General features: G+C 46.6%; 1 protein-coding gene across 3 annotated transcripts in view; it reads right to left on the bottom strand.

Annotated features, from left to right (window-relative positions):
• Positions 1–13,736: 13,736 nt before the first annotated feature.
• Positions 13,737–22,096, bottom strand: part of LOC122182701 (tropomodulin-2) — a 34,513-nt gene continuing 26,153 nt past the window's right edge. For all 3 annotated transcript variants that reach the window (XM_042876202.1, XM_042876204.1, XM_042876203.1), the window contains exons 6-10: positions 20,139–20,269; positions 19,413–19,520; positions 18,978–19,121; positions 18,529–18,673; positions 13,737–16,872 (exon numbers count right to left, since the gene is read on the bottom strand). In XM_042876202.1, coding sequence (XP_042732136.1) covers positions 16,838–16,872; positions 18,529–18,673; positions 18,978–19,121; positions 19,413–19,520; positions 20,139–20,269 — 563 coding nt within the window. In that variant the 3' untranslated portion in view covers positions 13,737–16,837. The remainder of the gene's footprint in view (positions 16,873–18,528; positions 18,674–18,977; positions 19,122–19,412; positions 19,521–20,138; positions 20,270–22,096) is intronic.

Raw genomic sequence — 22,096 nt, 5'->3', positions numbered from 1 at the left:
GCTCCCCCGACGTGCCTTAGCGCCCGCGGCCCCGCGCCCGCTCGGCAGCCGCCGGGCTCCCTCCCGGCATGGTGCGGCCCAGGCGCCGCCCGCCCGCCGGCGGCAACGGCGGCAGCGCACGGTCTCGAGGCGGGCGCTCTGCGCATGCGCCACGCAGCGTCCCGGAGTCGGCGCGCGTGCGCCGTTGGCCCGAGGCGGCGCTGTGTGGCGCCGTTCGCGCAGCGCAGGGCGCGATCCGCGGCTCGGCAGCGGCAGCGCAGTCCGGCGGAAGAGCCGAGCAGCTGCGGCGCTGAGCGCCTGCCGTGTGCGGCGTGGAGCCGGGCCCGCTTCAGCCTCTCGTCTGGACTCGAAGTGCTGGCAAGATCCCGGATCGGATCAGCTGTCTGCCCGCTATTTACAGTGAATACCCTCTAAAATGAAAAGCGTTAAATGTTTGAACCTGAGCTGAAGTCAGGGAGCCCATTTGTACCTGCGTTTCTTACGTGCCTTCAAAGTAATTTACAGAAGAATCTAGAAGTGTCTTACCAATGGGAATTTTGTTTTACGGAAGAGAATTGCTAGCTGTAGGGATGTGTCCGTGATGCTGAAGTTCATGGAACAGTTGGTGTCCCTGAGGAATGGTGGGGAAATACTGGCTTGCCTGGAGCTCCCTGGCGTTGCACTAAGGACGAGGGCCCTGCTGGGCTGGTAGTTACTCACCTGACAGGAGCTCATGTGCTTCAGTGCCAGACTCCTTACTATGCAGGGATCCTCGCTATGCTCCCTGCTCATCTGTACCAGCAACTTACTGGTGCATCTGCAATTAAAGCTTTAATTGCTTGGTTTAGTTCCAGGTCGTGACTTCTGTTCAGCACGGAGTCTCTTGGCAGCACTGACTGCTGCTTTCCTTCCCACTGTTTTCTGTCCTTGGTCTTCCTTTGTTACTGTTCCTGTGACCTCTGCCATGTGAGCTTCCAGTTCAGATGAGCTGTGCTTGCCCAGACCTATTTCTTGAGCTAAATTGATCGGTAATTCTTTAGGTACTGATGTCACCTAATTGGGCATTGGACTTGATGCTCTAATTGGGATTGCAAGTGACTGAGGAGTTCCCTCCTGTGAGTCATCACTCTGAGCCTGTAGACATCGTTACATCCATTACTCATTTCACAGGGGGGAGGTTATTGCTGTATCTATAGCAGCTACAAATGTAGTTGTTTAAGTGAAAGCTTTCATTTCAGAACCCTCAACTCAGCACTATGAAGCCTCTGCTCACCTGAGGGTTTCCTAGAGCTGTATCTGGGGAGAAGGGGAAACCTCCTTTTGCTTTTTCCCTAAGAAGGTATTCAGACCTAGATAACAGGCCTTGCATTCTCACATAACAACACTGTACAGGAACTGGCTAAGGACAAACTTATTTGGAACGACTGCTTTGTAACTATTGTAGTATTAGCTCACAAAGGTAATTCTAGAAAGGAGTGATGTGTCTGTTTCAGAAATTCGTCTCCTCATCTTCCTAAAGTAACTCTGAGGATATTTTTCTTTTCACTAGAGCACAATGAATCTTTCTGCACAATCAGCAGTGTTAAGTGTATGCAGTCCATTGCCTGCCTGTTCCTGGGGGCTCCTAGCTGCCCCTTTGTTTTTGAAACTAATCCATATCTTGGTCAGTAAGTATGCAATGGTCTTCATTTATTTATTTTATAGATCAACAAGCTTAAGTCAGGAGGCTTCTGAACTAGAGATCAGTATCAGCTGAGCCTGAGCCTTGTTAAGGCAGCCCATATAACTTAATGGCCAAGTGGAGAGGAAAGTGCCTGTTAGCTGGGTAATCATTCTGTTAATGATCAGGTAGTGGTTATTTTATCAGTAAAGAAGTGTTTAGGCAGAACTTGCCTTGTGAAGTGTTAAATGAAATGGAGCATTACCTGATATTACTTATGGAGCAAGTTAGGAACCTCACAGCTTCCCACTACAGCAGTGTGGATATAGGGATCGGCCACAACAGAGCTGCTTTAGCTTCAGGAACATCTGAAACTACCCTTGTGGGTTACACGCGTGGGCAGGTTCACAGGATCCAGGACAGAGCAGATCAGAACAGGGCTGCGTGGAGATATGCTGCCTGCCTCTGCTCATGCTGCAACCTCTGCTGGAAAACAGTGCAATGCAGGACAGAGATCAGAGGCAAGTCTTGCCCTTTAAAAATAATAGCCCTGGGTTCTGTAATTAATTGCAGCAAAGAGAAAAGGACCTGAATAAATTTCAAAAGGAAAGTAGGTTTGTCTGAGCTGAAGCATGTTACTTAAGCTGTGTGCCTATTCCTCATCAAAATAAGCCCATTATGTGGCAGTAGCAGCTGTGAGCCATTATTAATATTTAATGCTCTCAGCAGGGGTTACTATGGGTTTCCGTAATAAGGTTACTTGAGTGTTGCAATATCATGTACTGAGTTTACATTCTCAGAGATTTTTTTGGCTTCTTTTATAAAGTGCCAGTGAAGTTTCATTTGCTCCCCTTATCATTTGCAGAAGCTGAATATCTTTCTCAGCTGCATCCTAAGTATATTATTATCCATGAAAGGGCTCTCATTGCCTTCTTCATTGCCTTTAGCTGTTTTTGTGCATCCCTTGGTAATGAGTGTTGAAAAGCCCTGGGCTGATTGGAGCAATCTTGCACAGGAAGTGGTTTGGGTCCCATGGCAAGGGCTGGTTGTGCTATCACGGGGGTGCTGCATTTCCTCAAAGTGTCTGCCTTCTGGTGCGAGCTGTTGGAGGGGGATGGTGCTGGCTGGCTGATGTTTGTTCTCTACCTGTCAGCTTTTGGCTGATGTTAGTTCTTTACCTGTGCGTGCTGAAAAGGCAAGCAGCCTTTGAGTGACCAACCATTACTTCCACTGCAAACAGGTGGGGTGAACTGCTGTTTTGCATATTGGAGTGGGCCACCTCTGGCCTTATTAGACCTTGGATCATGGGTCCAGAAACTGTACTCAACAGAGCACTGAGAAGACAGGGAGTTGCAGCTCATGCTGCTTTGGAGGACTGTGGGACAAGCTGTCCAATGACCCTTGAGGGGCAGCCTCTGGCCTTCAAGCTCTGTGGCTTTGTTCAGTTCTTTTCAACCTTCTTGTTTTTCAACTTTTCCTTTAGGTCATAAAGACCTTGGAAATCAAGCTGTTTAATGAGTTGTCAGGCAGGTAGTTCAGCAGCACAGGAGGAAGAAGCATTTGGAGCTGCAGCATATGTGCATTAGATCATAAAGTAGTTGTGCTACGCTGCAGTGGTTGTCAGGAAGGCACCCTGGGATGGTGTCTGCTGTCCTCAATGACACCTGGATTAAATGTGCTCACTTTACAGCTAACACATCAGGCTGTAACCTTAATTTATGCCTCACTGATTGCTATATGTAGTTTGCTGCTCCACACACGGAGGGATGGATGGATGGATGTTGACTAACCTATTAATGCATCACTAAATGGTCCCTTTCACATTTACTCAAAGTACTCATGACAGGTGATTTTAGCAACATACCTTTTGCCTCACAAAATGGCTCATAGGTTTGCAGGCAGTGATAGCTGCTTCTGCTGCTGAGCCCTTCAGCTGCTGGTGTGCTGGGTCAACAACGCTGCCCACCTTCCCCTGCTGAATTCAGATACAGCACAGCTAACCCCTGCTCTAGCCTTTTAATTAAAGAAGCAATGAATACAATAAATCTGGCTGCAGTATGACAGTTGGTGGCACCTCCCCTGGCGTGTATACCCAGCAATAAATATAGGCAAGACAGCCCTGTCACAAAGGATGTGAGCAATGCAGCTGAAGGCTGGTAATGAGGGAGCGTCGTTCCTCAACCCAGTGCTTCTCCACATGTAGCTTTTTCAGTCTGAGCAATTCTGGTTGGAGAATATTTTGTCAGAAAAGCCGTAAACAGATGATTCACCACAAGAAATGCTTTATTCAGACAGAAATAAAAATTCTCGATATTCATTTGTCAGAGTAGGTGTTTTTTCTTTAGTGTCATTATGTGCATCACTTGCTGAAGTAGTTCCAGTTGCAACTGAGCCAAAGGGGGCTTTCTTAATTAAAGGAAGAAGCACAGAGGAGAAGACATTACATATTATTGCAATTACTTTTAGGCTATTTTTTACAGTCAGCTTTGTGTGACCTGTTTCAGCAGGTCAAGAGTAACTCATTAATTTTATATAAGCTTATAGCTTCACTTTAGTTTGGGAAGACTTGAAATCAAAAGGCTCCTCTGGCCCTTCCTGCAGCTATGGGTTCAGTGGGACAGGCAGGGAGTGATCTGTCAACAGGGCTGTCCTCTACTGAAGTGACTTGCGGTCAATCAGTCAAGGATCCAAGGAAGCTCCAGAATTCCCTAAAAATGGGAATGAAGTTACCTGATACCCAAAAATCCAGAGCAGCTAATCTGCTCCATGTGCTACTAAATTCATCCATATTTGTTCTCACTGACCCTTTTTCTCTCAGCTGTCCATTCGCATCCCACATTTCTGTCATCTGTTGTCTTCAAGGTGGATCTGGCTTCAGCCCTGAGCTAAAGCTGCCCATACAAGGCAGAGTCTGAACTACCAGTAGGCTCAGTCCCCCACGGTCCAGTTTGCTTCGGTTTCCTCAAGTGATCACGTGCAACTTCTCCAAAATGCAAGCTGTAAGTTTTCAGCCTCTGTCAGATACCCTCCAAGTCTTGAGCCTGCACGTGTCCCACCAGCTCCTTGCCCAGCTGACAGACTGGCTCCAGCAGCAGTGCAAATGCTGGTTCTTGCCGTGTGTGCTTGCAGCTCCAGCTGCCTGCTTTGTCAAGAGGGGGAGGGGCAAGTGCTTGCAAAGAGCAGCATTTGAAAATAAGGGGGATTTGTTTGTTTTCCTTGCACGAAAGTGCTTGCAAAGCTGAACTCAGAAAGAGCATCTGCAGTTGGGTAATTTTGGAGGTGACTCAGAGCTTCATCCTGCAGCAGTTCCTCAAGGACCCCTGTGGGGCTCCTGCCCATCCCACTGCAGGGAGAGGCTGCTCTTGGGTGAGGTGAGAGCAGTGACATGGGTGTGTTTGGAGCTGCACAGCAAGTTTCTATTCCAAGAGCTCTGTGCCCTCTGAGCTGTTTACTAGTGTGTGTTTTCTTCCTGTGGGAATACTTTAATTGGGCCTAATCAGCATCGTGGCAGATGTTGTCACTTGGTGTCCAAAATGGGAATGTGCTTTCAGTCTGAGCCTATTTTTAGCAGCTGCAAATTGGGCACAAAACCAGCAGTGCTCATGCTTCTCACAGTATGCTTCTCATCCAGCACGATGAAGAGATGGACTTCAAGATATTACAGGGGTGTTATTGGAATTGAGAATGGTGGTGGATGAAGTGGGTCATTGCTTGGCCAGCTGAGTGTTTCTGGGTGCTTCTTCTTAACTTAGTCTGTAACAGGTGCAGGTCCCTATGCTTGACCAAGCACTGCTTCCCATTGCACTCTCTGGGTCTTATCTCAGTATTTCATGGTTTTCTCTCTGGACTCTGAGCAGACTCAAGTCTGACGTCTCCAACAGCATGATGCCTGCAGGGGAAACATCCTGCAGCCATGTTCTGGTGTGCAGGAGGCCACCGACTTGCTTAGACTTGCTCCAAAGCAAGTCTAAGCCAGAATACGAGATGAACAGGTAATAAGGGGGTAATGATGACCTGTAGGCAGACAACTTGCAGCAGTGCTGCTCTGCTCTATACTTTGCCTCTCTGCTGGAGGCTGTTGTCTCTGGAGCAATGTTGCTGGAAGCAAAAGGGTGCTGGCTCCTCACTCAGTAAACCTCAGCTTAGTGCACTTAGTTTAACTCTGAGCTGCTGAGAAGCATGCCAGCGTGTGACCTGCTTTGTAAGTTAAAAGTCAAAAACAGGAAGTGAGGGGAGTCGAATCTTTTGGGAGGACTTTGTTTTAATATTTCCAGTGTATTCAGAATATATTGCAATTTTCCACACTGCTGTAGTTCAGTTGTCCAAAGAGATTGTATATATCCTACCCACATGTTATCCTTGGTACTTGTCAGATGAGCCAATGTCATGATGAAAATGTTCTTGTGTCCTCGTGTTTTCTGAAGGACAGAAGGTACTGCTCCTAGGTGCTGTAATATAATATCATTCTGGTGCAGTGTCCAAATACTGCACTTTCTGCATTGGCACATCTAATTGGCAATAGACTTGTTTGTTCAAGCATCGGTGGGGCTTGTGAAGCCAGACATGAATATGTATGGTCATTGCAGTTAAATTATTTCTTCCTCCTCAAAGAATTTCATCCGCAGAGTCTCTTCTAGGGAGTCCTTCAGGCCTAGTCATCTCAGTACCTGAATCTTCCCTGCCTCACTTTGCTTCAAGGTCTCTTTGAGTGCCATTTTAATGTCTTTTCAGCTCTTTTCCCCATGCCCTCATTGCTTAATCCTCTTCCTGTAAAGCACTTGCTGCAATGAGCAGCTCATTCTTGCTCACCATTCTTTGATAGTCTTTGTAATTATTGTGTCTGTGTGTAAGAAACACAGCGTGTATGAGTGTACAAAGGCCTCAGTCTGTGAAATATCCGTCAAATACTGCCAGGAAAATCATCTCTATGATGACTTGGCTCAGCTGACAGCAGCCTGTGCTGAAGAGCTCTCAGAATGATTTGTATCTCTGCTTCTGGTTGCTGAGAGCTGCTTAATTAAGACTCTAGTACTGGCCATAAAATAGCATTTACCATACCATCATTTTGGCTCCCCATGTGGTTTTAGCCTGTGCTGTCTGAAGTCCCATCAAACCCAAGTGAGGTATGGGAACACTGTCTGGGGCACTGGCACTGAATGTGAGAACACAGGAAAGAAATGTCCAGAAGATTATGGCAGTGGGTACGATTCTGACCTGTGCTCTGAATTTGCAAACATGAGTGCTAGAGTTTGGATAGAAACTTGAATTGCAAAAGAAATCTATTGATTTCCTTGCTGCTTGCAACAATCAACTGTAGCTTCCCTTGAATTTCAAATGTGGTGATGTATAGCATCATCTGTGCTGGTGTTTTGCCTTTAGGAAGATCATTTGAATGAAAATGATGGGAGAAAACTGGAGAACATTGGCAAAATGTGATTGCTCACTCCTTGCAATCCAACACAGAAAAGCTTGTGATTATTTTTTTCCTTTTATTTCTTGGCTGAAATGCTCAATTACTTCTGGCTTTGGTTTCCAAGCTCAGCCCAGCATCCATGTGTTAGTGTGCAGCTGATCTGTGTATGATACTAACTAGACATGGCAGCTCTCTTCTAAAATAGACTGTTCCAATCTGTCATTTTATTCCTTGGCACCAGGGGTTTTCATTTTCCTGAGATGAACTCCGCTGCTGGCCTTGAGCCTGATGGAGTGGAAGGAGTGCAGAACAACTGCCACGGTCACTAACTCACCTGAGCCAAGCAGGGAGCCCTGCCTCTCTGGTGAGGCATGCTCAGCAGCTGAACAGATATTTCCAAAAGAGTGACTGAGCCACTGACAGGGATGAGCTGAGAACCCAAATGCATCTTATGCAATGCTCATGTTCTCAGTCATACGGTTTTGCTGAAACTTGCCTCATCTTTTTTCCTGCTAAGCAGTTTTTTCAGGCTGCTCTGAACTACTTCCCAAATTCCAAGTCACCTGAACAGATAAGTGAGGTCAAAGTTTTCTTCAGGTTCTCAGGGTCATCTGCTTCCCAATGACTACTGTGGCACTGCGACAAGATGCCCTCTTTTATTATACGTCTTGCAGCATGGCTCAGTGCCTTGCTTCTAGAAGAACGTACCATCCAAAGGGAAGAGGAGGGGAAGGAGAGGGAGCAGGGGCCAAAGGAATTCCTCTGCAGAGCAAAGCCATGAGGATTTGTCTGTTCCCTGTGAGTACAAAATGCAGAACTCATTTTTGCAGCTTCAGTTGCAGCTTCAGAGCTGGAACCAAAAGCTCAGAAGCTTTGGGCACACCTTGGCATTGGAACTGGTGTAGCCCTTTGGAGACAGATGATTTGTAAACCAGGCTGTGCCACTCTGAGTGAGGGGATGGGGTGGTCATGGCTTGGCACTCACTTTGTGTGGATCTGAGGGGTTAGGCTAGGTGTTCAGACCTCATTGTTGCCTCAGTCCTCTTCTGCAGGACTTATAGAAAGATCCCACCTGACTTTTTCTCTCCAATGCAGTTCTCAGTATTTAGTCATACCAATTAAACTCAGCAAGCTGATTGCCACTGTCTAATACATGCATTGAGAAGCAAGGAGTACTGAATATATTAATTTATTCAGTGCTGTAAGAGACCTCATTGCCATTTGCTTTTGCTAATGATCATTTTAGCCATCTGTCACAGGTAAGAATTAATACTCTTTTGGTAGGAGTAGGATTTTGTACAACTGCTGTATTGCTGGTCACCAGTGATTGATTAGTATGATATTTAACTTGAGTGCAAAGTATGCAATAAAAATTAAGGCAGGTCATTATGTGTTACTTTTCAAGCTGAGGGAGATGGCAGTTTGTGTAATCAATCCAAACCAGTGCAGGGGAGAAATACATTAAACTGAGAAAAATACACTAAAATCTTGATTCTCAAGGAAAAACAATGAGGTATGAAGCGGCTCCTGGGGTGTTTTTCATGTCCCAAGTGCACTTAGCTGTGTCAGTGCACACTTAAACAAAAGGCTCAAGCAGTGTGAATACTCCTCTAGCAAACCAGGACTGCCTGCTCTGGCAGGAATGTGTGTCTTACTGGGAGCAGGCAGAAGGAAGTGTTCAGCGATAGCTCTGAGGTGCTGGCTGTGATGCTAAATACATGCTAAAATTGGAATCTTTTTTCACAGCTCTGAAAAGTGAAAGACTGAATTTAAACAAAAGCATGGTTTTGTGCTGGCAAATTGGCCTACTTGAGGAAAAAGGTGCTGTGAGCATCAGCTAACCAAGTGGTACGGCGATTCTTCAGCCTGTGCTGTTTGCCCGAAGCAACAGGAGTGGATGTGTTTAATGGCCCTGTGAATTGAGATCACAATTTTAGCATAGTCATAACTGCAAGGAAAAATAATGGTAATCACTGAGGCTCGATGATGCTGTGACCTTTGAATTCCATGCTGTTTGTAGCAGTTGTATTTGCTTCAAGGCATGGCCAGAAAGCACCTTCAGCAGTGAACATACCCACTAAAGAATTAAATGCTTCTATCTAAAACCTAATAATCAAATTAAAGAAAATGCTACTTTCCAAGTACTGCTTTGGGGTTCTGCTTAGAATCCACACTGTGAATACAGAGGATGTCCTGCAGCACCTCAGTACTGCTCCCATTTGTGCTCTGCATGGCACACTGAGGCCTCCATCCAGCTGAGGCTGCCAGGATCTGCAAAATGTAATTGCTGCCACAAATGCACATGTGAGATTTAGAGCTAAGTTCTGTAGCCTTTAAATGACCCAAGTGATTATCTATCTATGGTGGGAGCGCTACCTGAGCTGTTCCAGTGTGGGGCTCAGACTCATCATCTTAAAAGCCTCTTTATGAATCATAACTCTGTGCCCTTGAATAATTGGAATTGAACAGCATTGCAAATCTTAAGATTAACAGTCCAAGCCTCTCAGTGACGGTTGGTTTTGATGCACATCCAAAGCAGGTACCACTGCTCATCCTCACTTGAGCTGTCCCTGGGTCCATATTGGAACACCATAGGGCTCTGTTCCTCCAGAGCCAGCAGCTCCATGCCTGTCCCTAAGTAGAGAGCTCCACGTGTGCCCTGTTCATCCCAGCCTACGAGTCCTCAGCAGGGTGTGGATTCAGACCTCCTGTTGCAAAGGTGAAGTGTATAAGAATTAGACTGAGATGTTGATCAAATTTATTTTTATGAAGTGGTTAAAATGTATTGCTCTGCAGTAGGTGATGCTGTACTGTACTGGTAATTCAGTCATTTCTAACTGATTGATCAGGAGGAATTCTCATAATGAAAGTGCTTGCGAGGATTTCTGCTAGTCATCTGCTGTGAGCGTTTTGTCTGTGCACAGAATCGACTTGGAGTTTCACTGACAGTCCATGAAATTTCATTTTAAGGCTCTGGCTGTTACCTTGGCACCTCCACCTTGGCCTTACTAGCTGTATTCTGTCAGCTTTCTAGTCCTTATGTGCTCAGATGACCTTGCAGTGATTTCTCCCTCCACTTCCCTGCACATGGCTTTGTGCAAGTCAGCTTTGTTAGCTAAAGCTTGGTTTTATTTGCAAAAGTCTTTTGTCATCTGCCTTCAGGGGGAAAGAGCACTTCAGACCTCAATCTTTGAATTGTAAAGCTTTACAAGCACAGATGCATTGCTTTCATCTCTCACCCTGAGCAGCTTCTGGCCACCTGCCTGCACACTGCGCATCCCTCCCACTGCTGCCATCCGGCAATTAGGGGAAAATGCTGCTCTTGCTCTCCTGTATCCTGTTACAGGCCTGGTTTCTATTAGCAGTACCATTTATTATAAGATCTACATATGTGTAAAACAGAGATCAACTTGAATGCTTTTATTTAAGGAGAAAATGGGTTCTCAAAGCAGTTCCACTACCGTTGCTAGTAGACCAGCAGCTCCTTCCCTAGCAGTGCGAAAGTGGCTGGGAGCTGCAGTAATAACTGCAAGGAGCCATAAAGAGCTGCTGAGGAGATCAGAGCTCTGCAATATCACTGGAGAGCTCTTTTAGTGCTGTGTCTGAACGAGTCCCTTGGGATGCACAGAGTTGTGATAAATATAGTGACTTTAAGCTGGATCCCTCCAACACTTTCATAAAGAAATCAAATCAAGGAGTCAATCTGAAATATGTGTACATGGCAACCATTCAGAATACTTAGTGAAGTGTTGTTGTGCTGTAAAGATGACAGGTATGTGCAGGGTGAGCCTCCCCTGTGGTGGATCCTGGTCCTTGCCCTGGGAGGAGAGCAGTGAGCCCTGGCCACCTCATGGGGGCACAACAGTGGGCACACTTGGGAGATTCTGCTTCTGAACACGACAGAGCTGTGTCCTGTGCAGCAGATAGATGAGGAGATCCTCTAGCTCAGCCCAGCAGCTGTGTTTACTCTCAGCCCCTAAAAGGAGGCAGTGCTCTGGCACTGCTGGGTGCCATCAGGGAGGTGCCTGCTGTGGGGTGGCTGCTGGTGGCACCCAGATTGCCTGCAGTCAGGGTATGTGCGTTCCTGCACGTATCCTTGGCAGTATCTGTGTTCTTTGGGGGATTAATTTCTCTCGAATTTCCGAGCAGCTTTGTTCAGGGGAGGAGATTCCAAGGGTCAGCCAGAGGGCTGATAGCTTGGCACCAGCTTAAGGGTTTTCAAATGAATTTCCCTCGCGAGGTCTCCTCTGTGAAGCTCCAAGCGGAGCGAATGACTGAGCTCAGTGTGAACACAGAGAATGACCCATCGGTGCCAAAGCTTTCTTAGCATCTCTCACAGCTCCTGTGTGCCAAACCGCTCGTGTGTCCAGTGGTGAACTCTGCTATCCCTGCACCCTGCTGGGCTCACAGACCTTGGGCCTTTCACTTCTGGAGCAGGTGGGCTCTGCTGTCACCGTGTGGAAATAGCTCTGTGGACTCTGCAGCATTCATTCCTGCCATTGCATTGCTTACTCTCTGCAACAGTTTTACACTGTCAGCTACTTTATTTTATTCTGAATGATGCAAGTGTTTGTTCTGATTGAATTATAGGCTAAATTAAGGACAACAGATGCACAATAGGCTGGACAAGCTGGCCCCATAGCCCACGTTATAGAAAAACATGGCCCCAAATAATCGTATTATGAAGTAAAAAGGCTGCTTGTAAACAAAGGGAGCTGACTGACTCACAGCAAAGCAGTGACCTGTGCATCAGGGTGACCAAATACACACATGGCCTCTGGAATAACTCATTGGGCACTGAAAACCATAGCTGGGTGCTACAATGACTGTGCACATTAGTGGGAAAAGAGTAAACTGAGCTATTTTACAAGCCTGCTCTTATTTTCCTCAGCTCTTGGAGCTCTTCCCTGGGTGTTCTTTGCTCACCCCAACGCTGCACTAACCAACAACCCAGCTGGCTCTTTGAACACTGCAGGTCCTTATAGCTGCTGTTGGGCACTGCTACTGCTCCCTCAAGTCTGAGCCCCACTGCCTTTGGGGCATCCAGCAGCATGGCCTTTCTCCTGGGGAGCTGCATGTTTTTCAGTGCACCAGTGCTGAAGGCAGCTTGTTCTGACCTGCTCTTTTAATTGTGGACTCTGTTGGACAGCTTTGAAAGTAAGGAAGAATCCAGCGTTTGAATTGGATTTTCTTGTCAGCACAAAATAAAATAGGAAACGAGTAGAAAATATTAAGTACAACAGTTCTGCTGTAATGAAAGATGTGTGCTCGAGCAGTAAATGCGTTTTATTAACATGTCGTCACATCTCTTTGTTCAAACTGAGCTCTCTCTCGTCTCAGAGTTGATCTCTGAAAGTGAGCGCTGCTGCCGCCAGGTGCCCGAGCTGCTCGTGTCCCCGCGGCTGCCCAGCACCTCTCCGTCACTCCTGGGCATCGCGCCGCCATCCCCCTGCGGGCATTGCGTGTAAGAAGATGCCGCAGTCGTAAATCCGGCTCAGCTGCTGCGCATTTACGGCGTAACGGTGGGGAAAGCTTAACTGGAGCTTCGACCCGCAGCCGCGCAGCGGTCGGCGCAGACCGGGATCCGAAGGCGGTTATTGAGGTGCTGTCCTTCGTTTTCCGACGGCTTTGACCCACCTGCCCCACGCAGCCCGAAAGCGGCGGGTTGTTACCGCGCGGACGGAGCGCCGCTGCCGCCTAGCGGGGCCGCGGGGCCGCCCCTTGTGCCCCCGGACGCGGGGATGTAGGGGGGGGAGCGCGGCCGTACGGCGAGCAGCCTCTGAGAGCGGGCGATGGGATGCGGGGCTGCTGGAGCGGCTGCTGCCGGGGAACGCCGCCACCCGGCTCAGCAGGCGTCTGTGCGAGGGATCTCCTGCGTTTGGAAGCTCTTCCCGCCGATTTACACGACGTACGGGCTTTCCACGGGCACGTAAGGCGCTTTGCCTTTCAGAGGTGGGATACTGAGCGTCTCTGCTCCCTGGCACAGGTTGTGCTCGTGGTCAAAGGGACTTCAACCCAGGCTGTGTAACGGCAGCAATGCAGGACCAGACCTGGTCTTCAAGTTGCCGTTCCCTTGTTAGAGCTAAAAGTGTGCAGAAATAAAGTCCTGTCTGGGAGATGGGAAATGAGTGTGTGACCTCTAAGTGTCTCTGCAGCTGTATTCCCTGATTCAGCTCTAACTGAAGATCTGGGAATCTTGCTATGTATTTCCATGAGCACTCCCCCAGTGTTATGCCCTGCAAATCCCCCAGAACTGCATACTGGGCACAGATGTGTTGTTTTCTCACTGAGATATTTCCTCCTTTTCTTCAAGTGCCTTATCCTTTTGTTGTTGTTTTCTTTTTTTTCTTTTTTTTGGGGGGTGGGGGCATGCAAGAAAAGAAAAGTGGAAAGATGCTGTGACACGTTGGTGTTGGTATTGAAAGCATTATTTGTATTTGTGTTGTGTGTCGGTGTACAGCAGTGTGATGATTTCACTAGCTCAGCCTTTAGGCATCTATGGAGATCCAAGCAGGCAGTGTGTTGGTTCCCCTGAAGCTTGGAGAGCTGTGTGTACAAAGAATCAGTGTGTGCTCCCCGTGTCACGTCAATAAAGCAAAGAGCCCCAGTCCTGAGCACATAACAGAGAGAGAAGGTGAACCCTGGCAGATTTGAAGTACAACACCACAAAAAAATCACAAAAGCTAAATTTTTATGAGGGTTTATTTAGAAAAACCATGATGGTGGGGAGTCACTGTTACATAGTGTGGCAATTCCCTTTCCCTTGAGTAATATGCACCACGCTGTGCGCATGCAGTAACTTATGGTCCCGCAGAAACACCTCATCTAGAGCTTAACATGAACACTGCACTGCCCTTAGCACACACCACCACTCACACACATGTTGGGACACACACAAAGTTGAGCTTTTCCATGAAAAAACTGTATAAAAAACACGAGCCAAACTGAAACTGTCAACTCAAGAAGCAATGTGCAAAAGTAGACAAAGATACTCCTGAAGGTTTGCTTAAGAAAAAGGGCCTCTTCTGTCCTTTACCCTGCTCGTGCTGTTGGGAAGTGTGGCTTTAATAGGAACCTGTCCCATCCTGACCCCTTCATGTTACCTGAGATTTCCACCAGATAAATCACCCTATAAGTGAGCCATAAATGCAAAATTCTTCCTTCAAGCATCACCACTGTGCTGCTGTTGTACTGAATGGATCCTTACATTGTTGCAGTGTTTGATATGTGATGCTCAGGGCCAGATGATGAAAAGCCCTTGTGCAGAGCACCCAGAAGAGGCAGGACGGATGTCCCTGATCCATCACAGACAGGAGCAGAGCTGGCAGAGGCTGCCTGGAGCAAAGGGCCAGGCTGCTGTGTTCTCCCCATATGCCAAAGGAGCAGAGCCTGAGTCCCTGCCACAGGGTGCTCAGCTTTTGAGGCTGGGGGTGATACCCAGTGTCTGAGCACCCCTCCTCCTGGAGAACATGTGCTGGTGCAAAAGACATGGGGTGTGAAGGGCAGGAGGTGGTCCTGGGCTTCCCCAAACTGTTCCCTGGCCTATGATGTGAGCTGAACACAGCTGTGGGGCAGTGAGGCCGCATGTGCAGCTCTGCATAAAACAACGTGGAACTGCATGCTGCAGGCACTGGGGCAGCCATGCCAGCCATCCTTGTGGAACGCTGCATGCACACACCAACACTGAAATGGCAGATAAGAAGAGAAATGGATTGCACTTGTTTCCCTTGAACACACATGCATGTACCACCCTTCCTAACAAAAATGTTAAAAAAAATTAAATATGTTTAAAAAATGACAGTTGGGATTCTCTTCATTGGAACAAAAGAAGAAAATAGGAGTAGAATGATTCTGACCACTGAGGTTGGTCAGCAGTCATCTTCTGCCTTCAGGAATGTGGGTTCTCTCTTCCTCAGTGCTACAAAGCCCAGCACCTGTTCCAGATGGTTTTAAGGACTGTCTGTTTAAGACCCTGCAGAGTTATGACTGTGTTACAGAACTTGCTATTTTCTAAAGGAATATCAGAGTTTTTCTACAGTAAATCCTCCATGGATCCAGGGAAGATCTCAGCGAGACTCCCATGTATTGTTTTCACTTCTAAAGAAAGGCTTCAGCAGATATGGTATAGACTGGGAGCTCACTGGAGAAGTCAACTGCAGGTACTCTGCATCCCAGCTTGGCATCATACTTAAGTGGGATTTGAGTGAATGTTATTCAGTTGAGACCAACAGGAGGGGCTGGTGTGGGCCTACTCATGATCGTGAAGAAGGCACAGAGAGCACTGTGCCCGTCAGCCTGCACTCCTGCTCTGCTCAGCCAAACCCACTCCAGGGCTGTGCCCCATCAGAGGCTGGGGGCTGTCACCATGTGATAGAAGCAGCACTGTGTCCCTGATGTCCCAAGGGAGCACTTGAAGCAGAAGTTGATGTGCCCCAGTGTGCTTCTGAAGCTTTCCACGAGCACTGGTGTCAGCAGCACACCTGCCTGGAGCTTCCCAGGCTGCTGATGGACAGCCACAGCGAGCATGGCTGTATGCCAGAGCCAACTGGTGGCTGTGACAAAACAGTGGTACAGACTAGCTTTGGACTGCAGGATGCACGATACAAACATCAGACTAATGTAATGCTGTTGCACGCTGGGGTTAGCTGCTCTTCACAAGCACTTCTCCCTAGATTATGAGTTTGTCTGGCATCTGAGTGACGGCCGCTTGTGCCTACCTTCAATCTGTCCTTACTTGGCCAAGCACTCAGGTGACAACCCGAGTGCCTCGTGCCAACCCAACTGAAGTCTGTGCATGTGAGTTCTGCAGTTGGTCCAAATACTCTCTTGTTGTTTTTCCTGGAAGCATAGCCACTGGTCAAGGTTAACTACTCAATTAGCCTTCATCAAAAAGGTCCTGAGAACGTTGCTACAATGCTAACATATATATATAAATACCAGAACATAGAGCTCAAGGCAAAACAAATGCTTGTTTAGATTAATAGCTGTAAACTGCATATTCTATGAGCAAATAAAAACTTGTTGGCATAGGAAATAAACCTACTATTCAAAGTATATAGGATTGGCAGCACTAAGCTTACTTTACTCTCTGGAATGAGGACAACAAGTACCAGTGTAACACTGCAACACGTCCCACCGAGCCCAAGCTCGTGTAAACAGGTGTGCTTTGACAATGCTTACAAACCCAAGCATGACCCTGCACTTTGAGTCAGGCAGGCAGAGCCCTGCTGAAGGGCTGCTCCTGCACAGCCCCAGGGCTGCTGCAGGACACGGGGTGAGATCCTGCAACACTGCACTGCCATTTCTAGCTCTGTGCATGGGAGTGCCCTGTTGCAGGACCCAGCTCAGCAGAATGATACACACAATAAGGATTATTTGCAGTGTAAGGCATTGCAGGGCTTGGTCCTAAGGTTTCTATTTTCAGCAGAGAACCCCTTATCCATACACAAGTTCATACTTCAGCATATCCAAAAGTGCCTAAAATAAGGGTCAATGTCACTACACATTATGCCCAGTAGCACACTTAAGATGCTGCATATTGGCTTCAGATATTGTGAAACATTTTCATTAAACTCAAACCAACTATGAATCTTCCTCACGAAAATTAAATCAACTGTGGAAGTTAAAAATGATCAGGCTGCGTTTTCAAGGTTAAGAGGAGACGTTAACAGAAAGGAGCAGCTTCCATTGCAATGGTTTTCTGACGCCTTCCCTCCCTCCCCATGAACACTCTGGTATTGCAGTGCTGGAGGGCTCCAGTTCTGCTGTGCATCCGCTGTGTGTGGCTACTGCCGCTCTGCTTCCACGCGCTTCTTGCGAACTGGGACAGCAGGACAAGAAAAGAGCAGTCAGTGAGAACCAGAGCACTTTTCTCAGCGACACACTCCCTTCCTGTGACGTGAGTGGGAAGAGGGAGCTTCTAACAAATACTCAGCACTGTTATGTTCGTAAATACCATAACTAACTTCTCTAGTTGCAGGGGTCTCTGTTGTAGATAAACAACAATCATAAGGTCTGAGAAAATAAATTGAAGTGCTGATATCAGTGGGTAATGGCAACCAGGAAAACATACCCGACCTCACAGCTTCTGTTTAAAGTTTCTGTTCAAACTTCATGTGCTATGATGACATCAGCCATCAATGTTAACCAGCACCAATTAACTCAGAACAGAGTAGGTTGAGATTGCCAGTAAGCAGAGCAAAGAGTGATGAGCTTGGTGTTATGGGCAGGATTCAGGTAACAAGGAGACACGTATGAATTTTTACAGCACTTGAGATGCATTATGGCTGTACAGAGCAGGTCTCATGGGGCCCCATCTGCTGCTACATATCCCAGTAAAAATGCACTGAATACTCTCTGACTTGGCCAGGTAAGGATGCTCTTCTGTTCATGTGATACAAGGTGGTGTTACATTGAACTGTCGTGTCCTGCTCCTGATATTAAATTGCTGGAGTGGACAACAAAGGCAGTAAAACTGGATGAATGTGCACCTACAGAAAGTCAATAGTAATATATAACTGCAAAAATCCCATTACTTTGCTATCAGGAGGTTTATTTCACAGTGTTTTCTTGGCAAACACTGCATTAATCCAAGGCCATCAGTGTATAATCCATCATTTGTCTCCTAGTGTTTTGCTGCAGTTATTTCATTTTTTGAAAATATTCTGCCTCACTAAATCTTGAAGAAAGCCACACAATGCAAAACCTGGAAAATGAAGATTAACTTCAAGATACATGCCTAATGGCAGTTGGTTAAATAGCAGGGAAAGTTTCTAAGGAAATGAATAGTTTCAGGAACAAGAGTGTATTTTGAGGATGGTTAAGTACTGCTAAAAATAATATGAGGCAGGGAAGAAGTAGGTTCTAGCCCAATTTTTATCTTAGCTCTTTAAGAGAGAAACCCAACCAAATGCATAGTGGTTTGACTCCACACTTTGTGTTATTAATCAGTTCCACCTTGTTGAGCTTATTTTTATTTTATTTCCTTTTACTCTAAACTGTTCCTGCCTAGCCATCTCCTCCCTGCTCTGTCTAAGCACAGAGCAGAGCATCACACTCAGGTAAAACGTGCAAAGCTCTCTTATCCTTTCCTGTCACTGGCCACATGAGCAGTAAATTTTAATGTTCCCTCAGTTGGTCAGGTTTGCTCTGCTATGGCAAGGTGAGGACTCCTGTGGTCCCTGAGCAAGCAGTGGAGCTGGCTGCCTTTACTCACTGGCCAGAAGAGCCAACGGGACAGCTGGACATCCAGGGCATTGCCTGGAAAAGGCTTACTTCCCTTTCCCACACAACTGGGAGCATCACAATAAGACCTTAGGTGTTCTGTGCTCTAGAGCCTGTGGAGTTTCACATCACCCCTTACATACAGCCTGGATGTTGTGAAGTTAATATTCAATCTGATGTACAGACTCAAGAGTGTAAAGGCCAGGGCTTGGCTCAACTGGACAGATGAGGAATGGATGGAGAAGCATCTTACCCAGGTCGTTGTTTTTAGTGATAGCCGCTGCTACCCTGGTTCGTGGGCCTTGCTTTGTGAACTGGTATCCAAACTTGAGGATCTTGGAGTTCTCCTCCAGCATCTTGGCAATCTCCATCTCCACAGCTGTCCCCAGCTGCTGCCTCTGTTGGTGACATAGTGAAATGTCCCCAAAAGAAAAGAAACTATTTGTTCTCAAAACACAGAAAATAAGAGCTTATATTTCAGTACGGTGCTCAAACTACAAAGAGAATCCCTTCCCTGGAGACATAGCTCTGGGTTTTAGATTTCCTTTTTCCTAGTTTTATTTGGACAGTTTCCATGGTGTGATTGCATGGGACATGAGCTGCAGAACAGCTCCAGAGGCTGCCTTGGCTTTGCCAGGGCCCTCTGGGAATCTGCACAGAAGGGAAACAGAAGGGGACTGCAGTTCAATGCTCTCTCTTTACCTGGTTGTCAATTTTAATCTCTGTCAGGGATTCGTTCTCCTTCAACGCATCAATCAGTGCCAAAATACCCGTCCCAGTAATGAAATTGGACTCTACATTCAGACTCTTCAGTGTTTTGTTCACTTTCAACATGTCTGCAAATGCCTGAGGGGTTAGAAAGAGGGAACAGATCAAGTTCTTGAAAGCTTCAGGAAATAACAGCAAATCTGTAAAACATGGCTTATTATCTACAAAGAAATAAAATACAGATAGGCTTAAAAGAGAATGGAGGTAAGTCAAAATAGATTATGCTTCTAGTACGCATAGAATAGAATATGCTTCTATTTCGCATAGTAGCAGGGAAATTCTGCTAGGTAAAGTAAAAGCTCTATCCTAAAGCATATACAGACCTACTTTAACACTGTATTTTATTTTCCAAACAGTGTCATAACTTACAATAGCTACAGGGTCATTGCTTCGAGTAGCAGCAAGGCTGAATGTCTTCACATGTACGTTGCTTTCCAAGGCTTTTGCAAATTCTTTTAGTGTTGGAATAGGGATATTCTACATTAAGAAGATAAATCGAGTAGTTAGGAAAGCCAGTCACATCAGTAGACACTGGTTCTATTCATCATCAAACTGATGGATTAATAGCCACAGACTGTGTGCTTGAAACCATCCCCAGTGCCCAAAAGAGCATCTCAGGAAGGACCACTTGTGCTTGGGGTGCTCAGCAGCCATGTGGAGCTCTGTGCGGGCACACTGTGTCAGCGCTGCCTGTATCTGGGTCAGGCCAAGGCCAGCACGTGACTGATCTGAGCTACTTTCCCATTTTGCTGCTGGTAGTTCAGAGTCTCTGCATCCCAGCTCCTCCCCATTTCCATAGTGGGCTAATTGAATTAGGGCAGTGATGATTATGTAGTGCCCAGGAGATGCGTTGCTTTACGAACTGCTAAAGAAAGGCAGCCAGAGGGAGTCACCCTGCGGGCTTTCAATTGGCTTCTAATTCAATATCAGACATTGATGACCTGGGAGCCTTTAGAAACCTTCCCTTTGCTGCCCTGTCCTGTGCGTGCTGCTTTCCCTGCCAAGTACAGAGAGTAAAAATATAAAGATAAAAGGGTGCTGGAAATATCTGAATAAACCCATCTGCGAGGATTTGTACGGAACCATGGCATCTACCTTTATGTTGTTCAGATTAACTTCTATGAGAGTAGGATCATTTGCTTTTATCCTTTGTAAACTTGCTTCCACGTTGGTTGGATTAGGTGGCTCCTCAAAAATGGGCTTCACCTTTTCACCTTTGACCACATCTGCAAAAGAAGACCGCATCAAATGCTGACATCAGGACCAGGCACGGTGGGTGAGCCTGACTCTTCAGTTGTTGCTTAGGACAGCTGTGCTCAGGAAGAGGGTAGCATGAACCACAGAGCTCAGAGGCAGGAGCATTAGCTCCGTGTCCTTGCCGTGTCCCTGGCACCTTCCTGCACAGAAGCACATCACTGGGGCCATAGCAGCCATAGAGCTGGGAGGTATCATCACGGGCAGCTTCCTTCCTTGTGTATGTACAATTAGTTTGAGCCAAAGCAGCTTTTAAGACTATTGCATAGGACGTAATATACAGCAAGGGCTGCTTTGTTCTTCATCTGACATCCATAAGGAAGGAGTGCTCAGAACCTACCCACTGCATTAGTGAGCAAACCTCCACATCTACAGATAGACTGTGCTAAGAACAGCCTGGGATCAGGAGGCCCCTCACTTCCTTCTCTGCTCTGATGCTATCTGCCTTCCTAGAAATTCAATTAGCTCTTGTAAAATTGCAACATCTGCAATTTTTGAGTAATAAAACTATCAAAACATGAAAAGCAAGTCTGTCTGCTAGCACTAAGATTTATGGAGTCATTGAGTACTCATGCTCCAAAGAGATACAATTTTGACTATTGGCAGCTACAAGCCCAAATATCCTTAGAAATGCATAAAAGTCGTAGCTTAGAACACAATTAGTACTTCTAATTCCAAAACATACAGTTGTGAGGATTAATTTGTAAGCCCTGACCACCCAAGCCACTAGAAGAAACAAAGGAGTATGTTTTGGACCACATGTGTATTTAAACCCTTTCACTTTGTCACAGTGAGTTATTTAGAAAACTTGTGCTCAAGCCTCTGTGCACTATGCATTTCTGTTCAGTGCAAAGTTCGTCCCACATCATGGGCCAAAACAAAACCAAATACACTTTAGAACTTAACAGAGATGAATTCATTCACAAACTCGAAGCTGATTTTCATTCCATTCCCCTTTACATCATTTTTACTCTTTTACCAACTCCCTGAGAGACCACGCATGTGCCTGAAGAACACTCCAGCCTTCCTAAAGATCAGGAAGTTGAAAACTGCTGGTAGAGAATTTGCTGGACTTTGGGTTCAAGGATGGAAAGCAAAGAAAAACCAGTAAAGTGAGTTTGCACTTAGAGCAATGCCATGCCAGGCTGGGACCTGGGCAGGGACTCACCCCCCTCCTCAGTTGGGGTTACTCTGTTACTCAGCCTAGAGTTAGCAGTATTCTCCCTTTTCCCTTTCTTATAGTTTCTCATGAGTTTTATTTTGTTTCTTCAATCACGGTGCAGTTTCTCCACACTGACAGGCAACTTCTGAGCTGTGTCTCTCTCGTATTGAACCATTTCAGCTGGCCAAGGAAAGGCATTGCTTTTGGACCAAAGAGTAAAGCGATGTGACAGGGCAATTTTCTGGCTGGTAAGTCTGTACTTGGAGCATAGTTTAGCTGACTCACATAGCTGACATTGTGACTCCGAGCGACAAAAATAATTTGAAATCTGTGTGGATTACTAATGTATGCAGTTGCCTGCTAGGAGATAGATGGCAGCTTGCACAGGGCCCCACTGAGGAGAGAGAGAGCCTTAATCCTGAGAAAAATGAAGTGACACAGCATTCTGCCTGCTTTCCCACCTCCTCTTCGGTAAAAAGGGATGGAAATGAGTCTCCTGGCCTTGCAAGAAGAAAGTGCTTTTTGAGTACCGCTTCCATGGCAAAGGGCACTCCACAATTTGCCTCAAACAGCAAAGTTACCTTACTTGGCGTCCCAGAGCTCGCTGGGCACTGGATGGAGGCACAGCAGCTCCTGA

This window comes from Lagopus leucura, unplaced genomic scaffold (genome assembly GCF_019238085.1).
Source record: "Lagopus leucura isolate 7727_CA_CO unplaced genomic scaffold, USGS_WTPT01 Super-Scaffold_100015, whole genome shotgun sequence".
NCBI lineage: Eukaryota > Metazoa > Chordata > Aves > Galliformes > Phasianidae > Lagopus > Lagopus leucura.
This window is presented reverse-complemented; position numbering and strand designations above follow the sequence as displayed.